The 19,530-nt window shown below is 44.2% G+C and overlaps 1 protein-coding gene across 1 annotated transcript in view; it reads right to left on the bottom strand.

Annotated features, from left to right (window-relative positions):
- parp8 (poly (ADP-ribose) polymerase family, member 8) overlaps positions 1 to 19,530 on the bottom strand; it is a 171,958-nt gene that overhangs the window by 33,632 nt on the left and 118,796 nt on the right. The window contains exons 15-16 of the mRNA XM_056273523.1: positions 9,142 to 9,234; positions 4,886 to 5,011 (exon numbers count right to left, since the gene is read on the bottom strand). Of these exons, the coding sequence (XP_056129498.1) occupies positions 4,886 to 5,011; positions 9,142 to 9,234 (219 nt within the window). The remainder of the gene's footprint in view (positions 1 to 4,885; positions 5,012 to 9,141; positions 9,235 to 19,530) is intronic.

Here is a 19,530-nt window from a genome sequence, read left to right on the forward strand (position 1 = left end):
CTGTAATTTTAACTAATGGGCTTTCTTCAGCACCCTTTAAATTACATCAGGAAACAAGCCAATGTTGTCCCCTTGTAGTCCCACTGTATTCAGCTCAATCCCACCCTGCTCCCAAATCGAGGAGCATCTTATTACAAAAATACCAAATCACAACCCAGCACACTAGGTATTTATCTGCGCTTTGTGCTGTGTGCAAAGGCACACTAAGATACGGCCCTTGATATTGACAGTTCTCTGCATGTCAAACTGAGTTAGATTCAAATTTTTGGGTATGGTTTCTCCTCAATATTTATTTATTTACTTATTTATTTGCCACGGTCCTTCACATCAATGAAAAGAGAGCTGTTGAGAGAGATGTTTCCATTGATTCCTCCCTGAGAAATCCCCACAAACTCTATTCTCTGATTTGCCGTGCTTGTACCTTTAAGGTAAGCTGTCAATAGCACAACCATCACGGATACTGCAATGGAGAAAACAGCAGAAATCTCTGACTTTTCCATTCTCTGCACCGCGATCGCCCCTGACAATTCATGGGCAACCACCCAGTCTCTCCAATGCTTCCATATAGTAGCCTCCGACAATTTGGGGGTCACTGCTTGTTGTGAAAGCATTAAGCCAAATCATTTTTTGTGAGAAACCATCGATGCAGCCATTGATACAAATACCAAATGGCTTTACTTATCGTAAGAGTCGCAAATGTCAAGTCAAGTCAATTTTATTTGTATAGCCAAATATCACAAATTACAAATCTGCCTCAAGGGGCTTTACAGCAACACAACATCCGGTCCTTGGACCCTCGCATCGGATAAGGAACAACTCCCTAAAAAAAAAAACCCAACTTTAACAGGGAGAACAAATAGGAACAAACCTCAAATGTCAAATGTAATTAGGTCATTTTGTAAAATAGTGACGGCACTGAAGACATCTGGTTCCTCTGAGGTCAACGCCTCGAAGTTCTTTCAATATTAAATAAACCACTTCTTTTCTGACATGTTAGCATTCTTCTTGCATTTGGTGTACATCCACTGGTAACTGGGGAGTTGCCCAGATGTTTGCCGCTGTTTGCTGATGAAAGTAATTACCTGATCAAGGTTGGCGTACTCCTTACAGCATAACATTCTACGAGACTTCAAAATTAGCTTCAGATGCTGGTCAGAAATAACATAATGGTGATGAATGTCAAGCAAACCAGCAATGTCTTTATAGTGAGGTCCAAGATGAAAATACAACTTTGTCCAATCACATATTCTCATCCTGTCACGCCACCTCTGAGAACTGTGTACCGGAAAAGTTCTCTGGTGTACATAGCAAAGGTTCTGGTCCAGACCAGTAAACTTCATGTATGCATGAGATAGTTTATGGTGAGCACGAGAAAGTTTCTGGTACGCACAAGATAGTTCCAGGTGCGCACAAGGTAGTTTCAGGTGTGCACTAGATAGTTTTTGGTGCACACCAGAACGTTCCAGGTGCACACTAGATAGTTTCTGGTGCACACGAGAATGTTGATGATGTGCACAAGATAGTTTTACATGTGCACGAGAAAGTTTCAGGCATGCACAAACAAGTTTCTGATGTGTACAAGATAGTTTCACATGCACACGAGAAAGTTTCTGGTGTGAACGAGATAGTTTCACGGATGCACAAGAAACTTGGGGAAAAAAACGTTATTGCTCCTGTCCATCTGTTTTGCACGAGGTACATTTTGACAAATTTCTATTAATGGACCACCACTTATATAAGAATGTGGTATTCATAGGGAGGTTTTGTAGACTGTACAGGGTGCAGAAGATAAAGTGAGGAGTGGTTGACATAAGCTTTTTGAAGGTGCCTAGCACTAACTATATCACCTCACGAGAACAGAGCATCACAAAGTTTGAAGACCAGGAGTAAGCACTGTTTTATTTTAAAAAATCCTCTGATCTTTCTGGTCAAGTTAGGTTCTCTTTCATTTTGATGTCTCACTATGCGGTCTGTTGAGACATCTCACTCATGCTACTCAGAGAACCGGGGTTATGGAAAGAACCTAAAGTTCTCTTTCATAGTATGAGTGGGCGTCTCACTCATGCTACTCAGAGAACTAAGGTTATGGAAGTAACCTGTTTTTCTGTGAAATGAAAAGTCACCAGATAATAAATAATTTAATACATTTAACCTTATCAACTGTATCATGTTCTAATTAAACGTTAAAACAGTTACTAAATTGTACCTTGAATATTAGGGTAGTCAATAGATTAAAAAAGCTGAAATGGGCTTGTTATGCTACATAATAATATAGAAGTAACCTGTTTTTCTGTGAAATGAAAAGTCACCAGATAATAAATAATTTAATACATTTAACCTTATCAACTGTATCATGTTCTAATTAAACGTTAAAACAGTTACTAAATTGTACCTTGAATATTAGGGTAGTCAATAGATTAAAAAAGCTGAAATGGGCTTGTTATGCTACATAATAATATAGTCATCAAAATAGACATGCATGTTAGGGTTAATACTCCTGCCTGTCCCCCTGACCAAGGCACTACGAAAAAGAACTGGAGTTGGTCCCCAGGTGCTGCACCACAACTGCCCACCCCTCCTATACAATAGGATGGGTTAAATGCAGAAAACAAATTTCACTGTAACCGAACAACTGCACAATGACAAAATAAAGTGGCTTCCTTTTTCTATCTTCATGATTTACATCTTCTAATTGGCTAGGGCTATACCACATGCCATGCCACTGTTTCTGCATCGTGCCACCATTTGGCCTTCCCTCAGAGGCATGTTACCCCCTCCACTAAGCATTTACTTGCAAATTTCTTTGCGAGTTGTTTGCTTTTTTTAAAATCAGTACATTTCAGTGGACACCCCCTCCCTCCCAATATTTGCTCATCATATTGTTCTTCAGGTAAACTGAAATCTATAGCACCTTTCAAGAGCAATATATGCACAATGACATGTGGCTTGAAGTGATCATTATTGTATTAAGATTTAAGGGTTTTCTTAATATCGTTCTGGTGTCACTGTTAGTGTAATCAGCCCCTAATAAGGATTAATCAAACATGCTTTAACCTCAGGAACTTGTTTTGGATTGGGTTTTTTTGTTTTTGTTTTTTTTTTCCATCGCTTGATGTGCATAATTACCCAATCTACTTTCACCCAGAAGTGATGTTTCACAGGTGATCAACCTGAATGAGTATTATTATCCAAACCGCTTATCCTGCTCTTAGGGTCATGGGGATGCTGGAGCCTATCCCAGCAGTCAGAGCAGCAGGCGGGGAGACACCCTGGACAGACCGTCAGGCCATCACAGGGCCGACACACACACACACACACACACACACACACACACACACACACACACACACACACACACACACACACACACACACACACACACACATTCACACACAGGGGCAATTTACTATGGCCGATTCACCTGACCTCCTACTGTGGGGGAAAACCGGAGCCCCCGGAGCAAACCCATGCAGACACGGGGAGAACATTCAAACTCCACACAGAGGACGACCCGGGATAATCCCCAAGGTTGGACTACCCCAGGGCTCGAACCCAGGACCTGCTTCCTGTGAGGGGACCGCGCTAACCACTGTGCCACCATGCCACAAAGAACAGGAGAGGACCATTAAAATAAAAAAAATAGCAAAAAACAAAAAACAAACAAACCAAACAAATATTTTACATAAAAGTAATGATATCGTAAAGGTAAAATAATTCGTTCCCGATGCTAAGAATTAGTTACACCTCTTACTCATTCAGGTAAGAGGCATAACCCGGATGAGTGCACAAACAAATTACTGTAGTCACTACTTAAAACTACTTACTGCAATTAAATACATTTTCTTTTTTTTCCATTTAAAACATGTTATGACAGGTTTAATAAATGGAAATAAAGTAGAATCACTTTATTTGCCAAGTATATTTTTACATATGCCCAGAATTTGTCCAATGTATTTAACTCCTGCCAACCACTAAGAGCAGTGGGCAGCCAGTCTTCTGGTGCCTGGTGAGCAGCTCCACATGTACAGCCAGAGCAGTGGTCAACAGCAGTGGCAGGAGTGTGTCCCTAACACGCGTGTCTTTCTGCACACTGAATCTGCACCATAACATGCTTAAACAAACACAAAGCAAACTGAGTGATGTGAGTTTTCACAATTATGCTGCATAATTTGGGATTTGAAATGACCAGATTATCCCATTTTATTGTTACTCAGTAAAACCAAAGATAAAAAAGATAACAGAACACTAACTCGATATGATTTACCTTGTCAAGTTAAATATTAAAAGTTCTGGGCGTCCGGGTAGCATAGCAGTCTATTCCGTTGCCTACCAACACAGGGATCACCGGTTCGAATCCCTGTGTTACCTCTGGTTTGGTCAGGCGTCCCTACGGACACAATTTGCCGTGTCTGCGGGTGGGAAGCTGGATGTGGGTATGTGTCCTGGTTGCTACACTAGCGCCTCCTCGGGGTGACTTCTGGGGGGAATAGCGTGATCCTCCCACGTGCTACATCCCCCTGGTGAAACTCCTCACCGTCAGGTGAAAAGAAGCGGCTGGTGACTCCACATGTATGGGAGGAGGCATGTGGTAGTCTGCAGCCCTCCCCGGATCAGCAGAGGGGGTGGAGCAGCGACCGGGGTGGCTCAGACAGTGGGGCGATTGGCCAGGTACAATTGGGGAAAAAATAAAAAAAAATAAAAGTTTTTGTTGCTATTTTCTGGCTCCCTACATCCAATATTGCTGAAACCATTGTCTAGACACACGAGCTGATGAGTAGCCTGCGATGACTTCCAGCCGATGACATGACAGAACATGGACATCTGTGGTTAATGAGTGAAACATCCAATACACACAACACATAGCACACAAACAGCAAGTACTTACCCTCGGGTTGAAGGCCAGCATCTGGGGATCATTAGGGTCCACAACAGAGGGATATGGCTCAAAAATAACAACTTTCCTCGGGGACTCCAGCGCCGATCTACACATGGACACCAGTAAATCCACCACCTACGCACAGTTTGAAGGAAAACTTGGGGAAACAGGATTTGAAATAACACGAATAAGACTTGGCAGACAGAATAAATATTTTAAGGGTAAAGCAAATGTGTTGGAGCTGGCTGTAGGTGACCTTTGACTTCACAAAATAAACGGTTTTATCATTAGGATTTATGAAGCTAAAATTAAATAGTATTATTAATATTATAATATTATCAATATTATAATTAATATTAATAATATATTAAATATTAGGATTGGCTTGAGATTTGTTAATTCTAATCTGTGACTTTCTTCACCATGAAATGATCTGTTATAATATCACCAGCGAGCCACTTCGTTAACGTCAACAAAGTGTTGTTGTACGTTCGAGAAATGTTGGAAGAGTTGCTAGACACTAAACGCACTTGGATACGTCAAACACCTTCTTTCAGCTAAGAGCTGCTAGAAAAGAATGTGAAACTTCATGCTGTAAAACTTAAATTTTGGAATATTGTTTTTTTGCCAAACACCTTAATCAGTGTCAGCCTTTTCATTCGTAATACATATGTCTGTAGACAGACAAATACAATAATGACTTGTGTATGTTATGTACTATATCCACATGACCAACGCATGAACACAGGAGAAACATTAAAATGAACCAAGCAGCTGAATGGCAGACTGAGAAATGCTGCCCCAGCATTTTTCCTCTTTGTTTCCTGAAATTAACTGACAGTAGGGAATATTTTGGCTCCCGCACTTTCATTGGGTTGATTTATGACTTGAGAAAGCAGAGTAAACAAAAAAGAAAAACAAAAAGTAAGTGACCTTCAAAACTGTGTGAATTGGATTGCTTTGTGTGCTATGTGTATGCTTACTAACATGTATGCATCCTCTGAAAACCATTAAAAGTCGGCCCTAAGAACAACCCGGAAGATAAAAATTGGCTGACTACACTCTACTGGAGATGGGTAGCAGCAAGTCAGAACAAAGCACGAAGGAGGAAAACTGCTGCAGAGACTAAAGAGATGGGAAGGAGCTTTCCCCCAAATGGTGATTCAAGAAATGGCCTGGCGATCAACTTCACATCTAATATCTGTGATTTCCAAAGAAATTAAATAAAGCTCGATGGGGCGGCCAGGTAGCATAGCGGTCTACTCTGCTGCCTACCAACACAGGGCTCGCCGGGTCGAATCCCCATGCTACCTCCGGCTTGGTTGGGTGTCCCTACAGACACAATTGGCCGTGTCTGCGGGTGGGAAGTCGGACTGGGGTATTTGTCCTGGTCGCTGCACTAGCGCCTCCTCTGGTCGGTCGGGGCGCCCCCCCCAGATCAGCAGAGAGGGGGTGGTGCAGCGATCGGGACAGCTCAAAAAAAACAAAAACTCAATGAGACTGTTGATAACGTGTACAAGAAGAGATGAGAAAAGAGGAAAGCCAAAAAGGAGGTTCATGGATGTGGTGAGGGAGGACATGCAGGTGGATGTGGATGTGGTGAGGGAGGACATGCAGGTGGATGTGGATGTGATGAGGGAGGACATGCAGGTGGATGTGGATGTGGTGAGGGATGACATGCAGGTGGATGTGGTGAGGGAGGACATGCAGGTTCATGGATGTGGTGAGGGAGGACATGCAGGTTCATGGATGTGGTGAGGGAGGACATGCAGGTGGATGCGGATGTGGTGAGGGATGACATGCAGGTTCATGGATGTGGTGAGCGAGGACATGCAGGTGGCTGGCATGATAGAAGACGCAGAGGACAGGAAAGGATGGAAATGGATGATCCGCTGTGGAGACCCCTAATGGGAGCAGCTGAAAGAAGATGAGAGAAGAAGCAGCAGCAGCAGCAGCAGCAGGTATGACTCATGAACGTGTTGAGAGATAAACCTGAAATTTGACACACGTGCTCAAGTGTTTTCACCTAGCTTACATATACTAGCGCATGGTGTTTCACCTCTAGGGGGCACCAGAAATGTGATAAATTCATATCTCGCTGCATGGATTAGTCAAAATTCAGTTTTTCATCTCAGTGCTTGGACCCCGTCCATTGACACTTGTGCTACACTCAATATTCCATACTGCTCTTGTGCTGCCAGGTAGTAAACTAAAATGCCAGTTTTGACATTTAACATGTGATTTCTATTTCTTTACCAGTGCAGCCTGCACTCACGCAAAACATAGCACAGTCTGGCAATAGATTGTTGTAAACATTCAGGATAATGGGGAAACATTCATTCTTGCCCAAATTAGTCAAACATTAAGTTACCCTTTATCCACTTTCTACAAACTAACTGAACTTCCACATTATATTCTTTAGCCAGCGCCGGCATCATGGTGGGCCCTGGGGATCCAGGTCCATCCTATAAAGTCAGCCCTCAGCTGAATTCTCCCCCGACAAAAAAATAAAACTAAAATATCTATAGAGCTCTAAGTAAAATTAAGTCATTCAGTTGGCTAATGGGGGCTTTATACTTCAATGCAAAATAAAGCACAACACGGTGATAATCTGCATTTAGGAAACCAGTTCTTACTAAAAATAACAACCCCATGCCTAGCCAGTTAAAAACAACTACCATACCCATATTGTATGACCAGCCAATCAGTTATGTCACAAGGTTGACATTATAATTACACAGACAAGTTAGGTGGGCGGCACTAACGTGGACAGCTTCCTGGTGGTACAAGCTAAAACTTAGCAATGTGCAGCTTAGCTATTATTCAGTTAATATGGACGTAAAAAAGTTGTTTGGAACAGCACCCACGTCGGCAACAAGTCGTGACAACCAACTCAAGCTAAGGATTCGACTGACACTAACTCAGGTCTCCACTCAGCCGGCGACTCCAGCTGTTCTAGTGGTGAGTCATGCACCTTGGGAAAACGTCTCTGCTGCTTTGCACACTTGACTATTTAAGAGTGGAATTGTTCGCACCTTTGTAATTGTGGCTAAATTTCTGGATGAGCAGAGTGCACATACATCCATCCATCCATCCATCCATCCATTATCCAAACTGCTTACCCTACACAGGGTCACGGGGATGCTGGAGCCTATCCCAGCAGTCATTGGGTGGCAGGCGGGAAGACACCCTGGACTGGCCGCCAGTCCATCACAGGGCGGACGGACGGACACACACACACACACACATTCACACCTAGGGACAATTTAGTACGGCCGATTCACCTGACCTACATGTCTTTGGACTGTGGGAGGAAACCCACGCAGACACGGGGAGAACATGCAAACTCCACACAGAGGACGACCCGGGACGACCCCCAAGGTTGGACTACCCCAGGGCTCAAACCCAGGACCTTCTTGCTGTGAGGCGACAGCCCTAACCACTGCACTACTGTGCCGCTTTTACATGTTCCCCGAAATTTAACCATGTACAACTATCTTGGCTCTTCTGTGACCTCATCGACAAGTAGGGGATGGCCACCAAGGTGCTCTGGACAGGTTACGGTGAGTAGCAGTGTTTGGTCAGCTGTGACAGGAACACTGGGGGAATGGGGCGACCTTAGGGTTGGTAAACTGGCTTGGCCGTTGGAAATTCTAGCTTTGAGAAAAACACGTAATATAATTTTGTCGTGACAGTTTATGACAACACAGGATTGGTGTTAAAGAAGAAGTTACATTTACTCAAACTTGATGTGATCAGGGGGAGGGGTGCTATTGTATTTAGAAATCACGTCAGGACACAGCGCTGTCGCTCGACACAACCGCTACGTTGCATTCTTTATTTAGACTGACACAGCATCACAGGCAGACCCGATCAAACAACCCAGAGCCCGCAGGCATCACCAATCGATCCCAGCACAATAGAACAGCACCAAATCAAATGCAGCACTGTCGATGTGTGCAGACATAACAGGTGCCTCGCAGCCATGCTAAGGCCCATAAGGACCATGATAAGGTCCATAAGGACCATGCTAAGGACCATAAGGAGCATGCTAAGGCCCATAAGGCGCATGCTAAGGCCCATAAAGAGCATGCTAAGGACCATGCAAAGGCCGATAAGAACCATGCTAAGGCCCATAAGGACCATGCTAAGGCCCATAAGGAGCATGCTAAGGCCCATAAGGAGCATGCTAAGGCCCATAAAGAGCATGCTAAGGCCCATGTGTTCACAGCAAGGGCTGCATGATGATGATGATGATGATGTACCTGTGCTCCAGTGGCAATTTCATCTGCTGCTTCGTTCATCACCCCCAGGGTTTGGAAGGCGAACACACACAGCTCCCGCTCACACACGGTGGGCTGTAAAACAGTGTTGAGAAAGACAGAGTGAACAAGAGTAAGCTTAGTAGAAATGAGCTGCAGAGAGCCTCGTGACATCAAGAGTTACTATTGTAGAGTTGCTCTAAAGTAATACTCACTGCCCATCACAAACAACACATTCTGTAGTTTATAAACACATCCCCCTTGACCTGTCCGTCTCCGCCCTTCTTGTGGTTATTATAGGATCATTAAGAAAAAGTGTAATTTTACTTTTGTAAGTTTTCACATGTGATTGGTGTTTCGCTGCCTTAAGTCTACTTTGTTAAACTACATATTACTGTTACTTATTTTTATTTATTTATTTATTTGGGGGGGGGGGGTTCTCCCTTTACACTCCAATTGTACTTGGCCAACTACCCCACTCTTCCGAGCCGTCCCGGTCGCTGCTCCACCCCCTCTGCCACCAGCCACTTCTTTTCACCCGACAGTGAAGAGTTTCGCCAGGGGGATGTAGCGTGGGAGGATTGCACTAACCCCCCGAACAGGCGCCCCGACCGACCAGAGGAGGCGCTTGTGCAGCGACCAGGACACATACCCACATCCAGATTCCCACCCGCGGACACGGCCAGTTGTGTCTGTAGCGACGCCCAACCAAGCCAGAGGTAACACGGGGATTTGAACCAGCGATCCCCATGTTGGTAGGCAACAGAATAGACCGCCACGCCACCCGGACGCCCCTTTGCTGTTACCTTTGTCTTGTTAATTTTCATCAACTTTAAAAACGTTTTTACTAGCATTGAATTTCTGCATAAAAGGGAGGGGTCTTAATCAGAAATAAGGACACTGTGTGCTCATTACTAAGGAGACAGTAACACAAACAAAACATTCCTCACAGAAAAAGACACACCAGACACAGCTTTACGGGTGGAGAGAAAAGACGTGGTAGTGAAATTAGTGAACGAGTTGGAAAGAGTGTTGTGTTGGGAAAACAACCTATAAACTTCCTAACCGCAGTGCAAACAGCATCTACCACATGGTAAGACATCACACTAAAAACAGAACATGTGTGTGATGAATAAAGTTACACTAAATAAAGGTCAAGTCATGTCCTAATGTAAGAGGGCAAAGAAGGCAACAAAACAAGGCCGAGTCCAGCCGACTTTAGATATGCCTGAATTTGAGAGAGATGTTTAGAAATAACATAAATAAAATAAAATAATATTAAAAATAATAAGTAAATAATAAAATAAAATAATAATAAACAAATCAATAAATAATAAACTAAACTAATTATAAAATAAAATAGTCTCTCCTCAGAAAAGCATTTTGCACAATAGTAAAATAAAACAGTGACTGGTAGTATCTGACTAACCATCTAAACGCAGTACATTTTCAATGTTTTAAAACAAACAAACCAAGACTGTGATAGCTTCACATTGAGATTAATCCAAAAATTAGGTTGTTTGTCTTCCAGTGCAATAGAGAAGCTTCAGTACCATGTTGTGATGTTGACCAACACACGAGGTCGGAATCATTTTCATGGGGTCCTGAGCTTTGTTAGTCAGGGCAGAGCTCTACGTCTCATCGTACCTTTAGAAAATAGTCACAGACTTGAATTACAGCTTTTAAAATGGACTTGCAAAGACGTCAATCACGATGCTTTCTACGGCTAACCAGGACAATGAAATGTGCACTTAGGACCGGGCCCTTGCCACCTCACACAGCCTGCATCATCTTCTCCCTCCACCAACACATCCGTGCCATCAAGTGTAGCCTGGTCTTCCACATCACAGGCTTGGACACCCGGAGTCTGAGTCACATCAACACCACTGTCTCTGCACTGCTTCACCAAGCGTCTGGCATGGCTAGCGTCATTCCCTACAATGACAGACGGCTGATCTGCAGTGTTGGGGCTCGGGCGTATGAGGGTGAGGACTGTCACAGTCTGACTGATACCCGCCACCTCTGCGGGATACTCCAGATCTACTGCTATATAGCCACGCTACGGGGAGCTGAAACTGGATTCACTTAAGCCCCAGAGGGCCAGCCCAGAGACAGGCTGAATGGGGATCTCAGACAAGTACTTCTGGTACCAGGGTTCAAAGGTGACAGTCACCTGTGAGCCACTGTCTAACCGGGCAGTGCAAGGTTTCCCACTCACTTCCAACTGCACGCGGCTGGCTGGCCCGACCAAACCTTCAGGAATACTTGGACTCTCCTGCAAGGTAACTGCACTTTTTTTCACATCACAGTTCGGGGGTGGAGCAGCAACCGCGATGGCTCGGAAGAGTGGGGTAATTGGCCAAGTACAATTGGGGAGAAAAAGGGGGGACAATCCGAAAAAAAAAGAAACAACTACTAGAATAAGTGAAATCACTCACAATGACACCTGCCAAAAGGCGCTAATCTGGCAAGGACCATCACAGCTGTAGTGACAACGTCCATTTGAAGCCCAACTTCCATGTCTCATTTTCTCATTGAACTGAAGGTGGTGCACTGATAATACTGCGGCTATACTTTACTGAACTTGTTGAAGCTGCATGAGTGACTGGTGAAGACTGTTACAGCAACTGTCAAAACTTGTTTATTGTTTGTTGTTTTTGTGCTATGTGGTGTGTGTGTGTGTGTGTGTGTGTGTGTGTGTGTGTGCAATCTGGTTGCTGACTGAAATGAAGATGCAATGGTGACGCTGCAATAGCTACTTAGTGCACAGTGGTGTGCGTGTGCGTAACGGAGGTGCGACAATGTTTCACCTCCGTTAGCAATCATGTGTTTTTGAATTTTTGTATGTTGCATATCTCCCTTGCCCATTGGACACTGTGCACGTGATGTGCATGACCAGCAGTAAATGGTATGTCTTGGATAATTCTATGGGCTTTGCTGACACAGCGTCCATTGTATATGTCCTGCATGGAGGGGAAACTCACATCCACTGGTGTCCTAAGCCGTCCGCACAATCCTCTGCAGTGTTTCGCAGTTGTACAGTTCTCATGCCAGGCGGTGAGGCATCCAGTCAGGATACTCTTGGTTGTGGCTCTGTAGAAGGCCCATAGAATCCTGGGCTCCATGCCGAACTTCTTCAGCCGTCTGAGGTGAAAGAGATGATGCTGTGCCTTGTCCACCACATGGCTGATGTGTTCACCCCAGGTGAGGTCCTCGGTCATGTGGACACCGAAGAACTTGAAGCTCCTGACCCTCTCTACAGCAGTCCTGTTGAGGGTGATGGGGCCCAGCCTCCCCCCTCTCTTCCTGTAGTCCACAATCAGCTCCTTGGTTTTGTCGACGTTGAGAGAGCGGGTCATTCACTTGGTTCAACCTTCTCTGATGCTGCCATATTGTGTTGGAGTCAGTTTGTCAAGTTCATTATATGTTGGTTTTTGCAGTTCTGGGTGAAGTTGCCTAGCTCACTTAGTGAACCTTATTTTGAAACCTGCATTCAGCTGTGCCTTACCTTCGTATGTTTACCTTAAATTACTAAGTAAACTTACCTTAAACTAAGTAAGTAACTAAGTAAACTTACCTTAGTAAGTTTGTGTGATTACCTTAGGATGGCATTGTTGTAAACCTATTCCTAGTCAGTCCCATTTCCTTGTCTTGTGATTTGTGAGTGAAATGGCAGTACCTGGTCTATTGAGCTGTGTAGGCATACCTGCTCAGCTGGACTGGTTTCTCAGCCTTTGACCAATAGGTGTGCGATTATGGTCTGGTGGATTTGACATGCCAGCTAGACTGGAAGCTCAAAATAATTAAGATGGGGTTTAATGGCTGGGATGGGTGGCGTGGGGTGGGAGTAGTGTGTGTGTGTGTGGGGGGGGGGGGTTGCGCTTCAGTGCCCAGGGGCCCCTGGGGGTACTAATCCAGCCTTGAAGACAATTCAACCCTGGCAGCAGGCTACATGTTCATGAGACGAGCACTACTACGACAGTTTCACGGTATCGTGGCCTGTTGCTGCTCCAACTGACAGATTGCCTGCGCCCCTCTACCTGCCCGCTCGCCTAGGCGCATCAGTCGCACCCCATCTGAAAAGACAATAGTGGTCAAAGTCTTCCTGGTATAGTCAAACGATGACTTTGACTCTAGAGGATAGCTGAGAATTCGAAAACTGGTTGTTTGGTTTGGGTGTTTCAATGGAGCTGCAGCTTAAATGACTCTCTGGTGCATGATGCTTATCTCCATGTTGATCGGACCGCTGCTCAAGTTCACAGCCGTATTGAATGGCGTTCAAGCAAGCCAGCCACACTCCAATTAACCTGGCACGAACTGAGTGAGTGTGTCTGTGTGTGTGTATACAATGTTTTTCTATACTAATGGGGACGAAATGTCCCCATTAGCATAGAAAAACCAGAAACCACCTGCCTTGTGGGGCCATTTTATGGGGCCCCACAAGTAAAAGGGTCTATTTTAGGGTTAGGACTTGGTTTTAGGGTTAAGGTCAGAATTAGGGTTAGGTTAAGGTTAGGGCAAGGGTTAGGGTTCGGCATCTAGTTTGCATGGTTAAGATTAGGGTTAAGGACTAGGAAATGAATGTAGTCAACGAGGGGGCCCCACAAGTATAGATTTGCGAGTGTGTGTGTGTGTGTGTGTGTGTGTGTGTGTGTGTGTGTGTGTGTGTGTGTGTGTGTGTGTGTGTGTGTGTGTGTGTCTTGTATTGGCTATGTGTCTGGAGTAGGATAGGTTCTTGTGTCCTTTTGTTTCTTTTTGTTTCTTTCTGGTTCTTGCTACCATTCTGGTTCTCCTGTTCCTGGAAACCTTTGTTATTGCCTTTTTAGCTTGTGAACATTCAGTAAAACCCGTAGTTTTGACACTGGAACCACCATGTCTTTGACTTTCACTGGTGAAAGAACCTCAGTAGCTTCAGCTGTCACAGCTGGTTGGAGTCTGTCTTCATGTATCTCCTGCCTACTGGGCGACCATTCAGCATGCTGAACTGTATAGTCATCCTGCTGGAACCGCTTCATCTCAAGTTGTGCCAGCAGCTTCCTTCTATTGATGGTTGAGTATTGAGCCACTAGCTGCTTCTCAGTCAGTGTGGAAGTAGGTCTCCTACTGGTCCACAGTTCCCACATATGCTTTATATAGCCCCTCTTAAGGGGTAGGCGGTTATAGTAGCACTCCATCAAGTCCAGGTTCATGGCCCTTGTCCATGAATGTCTTCTTCCAGTAGTCCATTTCTCACCAGGTTGTCCTGGTTCCCCAACATCTGATGTGGACTTAAAATATACAGCTGATGTGTATACTATATTAAGATAGATGTAGGAAAAAAAACTTTAATACATAGCAGTACAGCTTGTTTCATGTGTCGTGCACTCATCAGTGCCAATATTCCACTCCTCATTTGTTGAGCACTTTTATCAACACCATTCCGGGGGAAAAAAAACGCGCTACACACACACACACACACACACACATATATATATATATATATATATATATATATACACTACCGTTCAAAAGTTTGGGATCACCCAAACAATTTTGTGTTTTCCATGAAAAGTCACACTTATTCACCACCATATGTTGTGAAATGAATAGAAAATAGAGTCAAGACATTGACAAGGTTAGAAATAATGATTTGTATTTGAAATAAGATTTTTTTTACATCAAACTTTGCTTTCGTCAAAGAATCCTCCATTTGCAGCAATTACAGCATTGCAGACCTTTGGCATTCTAGCTGTTAATTTGTTGAGGTAATCTGGAGAAATTGCACCCCACGCTTCCAGAAGCAGCTCCCACAAGTTGGATTGGTTGGATGGGCACTTCTTGCGTACCATACGGTCAAGCTGCTCCCACAACAGCTCAATGGGGTTCAGATCTGGTGACTGCGCTGGCCACTCCATTACCGATAGAATACCAGCTGCCTGCTTCTGCTCTAAATAGTTCTTGCACAATTTGGAGGTGTGTTTAGGGTCATTGTCCTGTTGTAGGATGAAATTGGCTCCAATCAAGCGCTGTCCACTGGGTATGGCATGGCGTTGCAAAATGGAGTGATAGCCTTCCTTATTCAGAATCCCTTTTACCCTGTACAAATCTCCCACCTTACCAGCACCAAAGCAACCCCAGACCATCACATTACCTCCACCATGCTTAACAGATGGCGTCAGGCATTCTTCCAGCATCTTTTCATTTGTTCTGCGTCTCACAAACGTTCTTCTTTGTGATCCAAACACCTCAAACTTGGATTCATCCGTCCACAACACTTTTTTCCAGTCTTCCTCTGTCCAATGTCTGTGTTCTTTTGCCCATCTTAATCTTTTTCTTTTATTGGTCAGTCTCAGATATGGCTTTTTCTTTGCCACTCTGCCCTGAAGCCCAGAATCCCGCAGCCGCCTCTTCACTGTAGATGTTGACACTGGTGTTTTGCGGGTACTATTTAATGAAGATGCCAGTTGGGGACCTGTGAGGCGTCTGTTTCTCAAACTAGAGACTCTAATGTACTTATCTTCTTGCTCAGTTGTGCAACGCGGCCTCCCACTTCTTTTTCTACTCTGGTTAGAGCCTGTTTGTGCTGTCCTCTGAAGGGAGTAGTACACACCGGTGTAGGAAATCTTCAATTTCTTAGCAATTTCTCGCATGGAATAGCCTTCATTTCTAAGAACAAGAATAGACTGTCGAGTTTCAGATGAAAGTTCTCTTTTTCTGGCCATTTTGAGCGTTTAATTGACCCCACAAATGTGATGCTCCAGAAACTCAATCTGCTCAAAGGAAGGTCAGTTTTGTAGCTTCTGTAACGAGCTAAACTGTTTTCAGATGTGTGAACATGATTGCACAAGGGTTTTCTAATCATCAATTAGCCTTCTGAGCCAATGAGCAAACACATTGTACCATTAGAACACTGGAGTGATAGTTGCTTGAAATGGGCCTCTATACACCTATGTAGATATTGAACCAAAAACCAGACATTTGCAGCTAGAATAGTCATTTACCACATTAGCAATGTATAGAGTGTATTTCTTTAAAGTTAAGACTAGTTTAAAGTTATCTTCATTGAAAAGTACAGGGCTTTTCCTTCAAAAATATGGACATTTCAATGTGACCCCAAACTTTTGAACGGTAGTGTATATATATCAAATAGTGGTCTGCTGGTCATGATGTTGAAAATTAAACATCTGATTTGGATGAATTCCAACCTATTGGTGTGGAGTTGGCATGTTACCCAAGTGTTTTCATGCCTCTGGCTACACCAATTTCCTCCCACAGTCCAAACACCAGCGTGTTAGTTGAACTGGAGTTCTTAAACCACTCATAGGTGTGAGTAGTGTGTTAGCGACAACTGCATGTGTGTGGGCCCTTTCATGGAATGATAACCTGCCAAAAATGTCTCCCTGCCCTCTGCCCAGTGCACACTGGTGTAAACACCTCAGCCACTGAATTAGATTAGGCCAGCAGAGATAACAGATGGATGGCAATCATTTATATACTGTACTCAAACAGCTGTTGTGGAGGATGCCGTACAGCCTTATGGCAATTAGATGAAAGACAAAACATACAGTGTGACGAACAGAAAAAAAAAAAAAAACGTGTTTCGGAGGAATGATTACAATTATTACAATTACAATTTCATTTAGTAGATACTTTTATCCAAAGCGACGTACATCTGAGAGTTAATACAACACAAGCAAGGATCTAGTCAAGGGAAACGCAAGTTAAGTGCCAAAAAACTAGGTTCAAATCTGATAAGACACAGGTGTCAACAGGCAGTGCACAAAGGAAATGCACAGGGTGCATAGAAGCAAAGTTTTATTTTTATTTTTTGTATTTTTATTAGTACCATCAGGTGTGGAGGTGTTCGAGAAAGAGCTGGGTCTTTAGCTTCTTCTTAAAGATGGAGAGGGACTCAGTGGATCGAATGGAGTTTGGTAACTCGTTCCACCACTGTGAAACTACACAAGAGAAGCATCTGGCTAGTGACTTAGGGCCCCATATTGACAGAAATGCCAGGCACCTTTCATTGGCAGAGCGTAGTGAGCGGGACTAAGTGTAGGCCTGAATGAGGGAGTTCAGGTAGGCAGAAGCTGTTTTAGTTGCTGTTTTGTTAGCGAACAACAAGGTTTTGAATTTGATGCAGGTAGCAACTGGGGGCCAGTGGAGGGATATGAAGAGTGGAGTGACATGTGCTGTTTGGGTTGGTCCAAGATCAGACACACCGCCATGTTCTGGATTATTTGCAGAGGTTTGAAAGTGCATGCAAGGAGACCTGCCAGTAAGGAATTGCAGTAGTCAATGCGTGATATTACAAGAGCCTGTACCAGGAGTTGTGCTGCATGCTCTGACAGGTAGGGTCTAATTTTCCTGATTTTGTACAGGGCAAATTGCCATGACCAAGCAATCAAGGCCACGTGAACCTTAAAGGTTAGTTGGTCATTAATCATGACACCCAGGTTTCGGGCAGACTTTGTGGGCATGAGTTGGGTTGATTTGAACTGGATATTAATCTGTTGTTGTAAAGATGGACTGGCTGGGATGACAAGGAGCTCAGTCTTAGATAGGTTAGGTGAAGGTGGCGTTCTTTCATCCATACAGAGGTATCAGCAATGCATGACGATATCTATGCTGAGACTTAGGTCATCTAGCGTGAATGATAGGAAGAGCTGGGTATCGTCAGTATAGCAATGGTACAAGAAACCATAGGAGTGGATGATGCACCAAGTGAGGTGGTGTATATTGAGAAGAGAAGGGGACCGAGCACTGACCCTTGAGGCACCTCTGTGGATAAGCCGTGCAGTTTGGACACTTCTCTCCTACAAGATACTCTAAAAGATCTCCCTGAGAGGTAGGATATGAACCAGAGGAGGGCAGCTCCTGAGATACCAAGCTCAGGGAGTGTGGAGAGGAGGATTTGGTGATTAACCATGTCAAAAGCAGCTGACAGATCTAACAGCAATAAAGCTAAGGACTGACCAGCAGCTCGAGCCAAACGCAGTGATTCTATTACTGACAGGAGTACAGTCTCTGTAGAGTGACCCCGCTTAAAGCCAGACTGATTTGGATCATACAGATTGTTCTCAGAAAGGACTTCAGCAATGTGGTTAAATACCATGCAGTCAAGTATCATTGATAGAAAGGGTAGGAGTGAAACCGGTCTGTAGTTTTCAACCTGTGCTGGGTTGAGTGCAGGTTTTTTGAGCAGTGGGATGACCTGAGCTTGCTTAAATGCAGTAGGAAACACACCCAATTTTATTTTATTTAATAAAATAAAATAAAATCAACAACCATTTCATTCGCATTCTAACTTTAAAGCAGCTTGTTGCACCTTTAACCTTTTTTTTTTTTTTTTTTTTTTTTTTTTACTTTTTACAAATTTTCTTCCAGCTGGGGCAAATTCAATTTGGAGAAACAGTGGCTCAGAGGCAGAGCAGGTTGTCTTGTAACTGGAGGGTTGCCAGTTCAATCCTCGACTCCTTGCAAAAATGCTGAGGTGTCCTTGAGCAAGACACCTAACACCAAGCTGCTCCCGGTAAGCTGGTTGTTACCTTGTTTGTGTGTGTGTGTGTGTGTGTGTGTGTGTGTGTGTGTGCGTGCAGGGGTGAATGTAAGGCATTCATTGATTGTAAAGGGCTTTGAGTGGCTGTTGAAGCTACAAGAGCGCTATATAATCTATTTACCATTTCTCAATGTGCAGAAGACGAAGGAGCTGATTATGGACTTCAGGAGGTCTAGAAGCTGCAGCCACTCTCCCATACAAATCAATGGGTGGAAGGGGAGCATGTCTCCAGCTTTAAATTCCTTGGAGTCCACATCAGCAAGGACCTTTCCTGGACATCGAACAACCAGGTCCTTGTGAAAAAGGCCCAACAACACCTGCATTTCCTGAGGAGGCTGAGGAGCGCCCATCTATCCCCCCCTAAATTCTCATCAACTTCTACCACTGCACCATAGAAAGCATCCTGACCAGCTGCATCTCCGTGTGGTACGGCAACTGCACCTCAGTAGACAAGAAAGCTCTGCAGCGGGTCATCAAGGCAGTCCAACATATCACCGGTACCCAGCTCCCAGCTAGAAAAGACATTTACCACAAACACTGCCTTCGAAGGTGTCTGAGCATCAGCAGAGATCCCACCCACTCCAACCATGGACTGTTCTCCCCCCTGCACTCTGGGAGGCGCTACAGGAGCCTCAGAGCCCGCACTACCAGGCTCAAAAACAGCTTCTTTCACCAAGTGGATGCCCACCTGAACCTGGCTACCCACTAAGTGTCTGTGAATATTTTTAAATACTTTTGTACGCGTGCTCTTTTTTAACTTATTTTTAGCTTTTGGTCTTCATCTGTGTGTATCTTACACTGTGTTTGTGTGTGTCTGTATTGCACTGTTTGGTGAAGCCACAGCCTTTATTTCA

Source organism: Lampris incognitus, chromosome 1 (assembly GCF_029633865.1).
Source record: "Lampris incognitus isolate fLamInc1 chromosome 1, fLamInc1.hap2, whole genome shotgun sequence".
Lineage (NCBI taxonomy): Eukaryota > Metazoa > Chordata > Actinopteri > Lampriformes > Lampridae > Lampris > Lampris incognitus.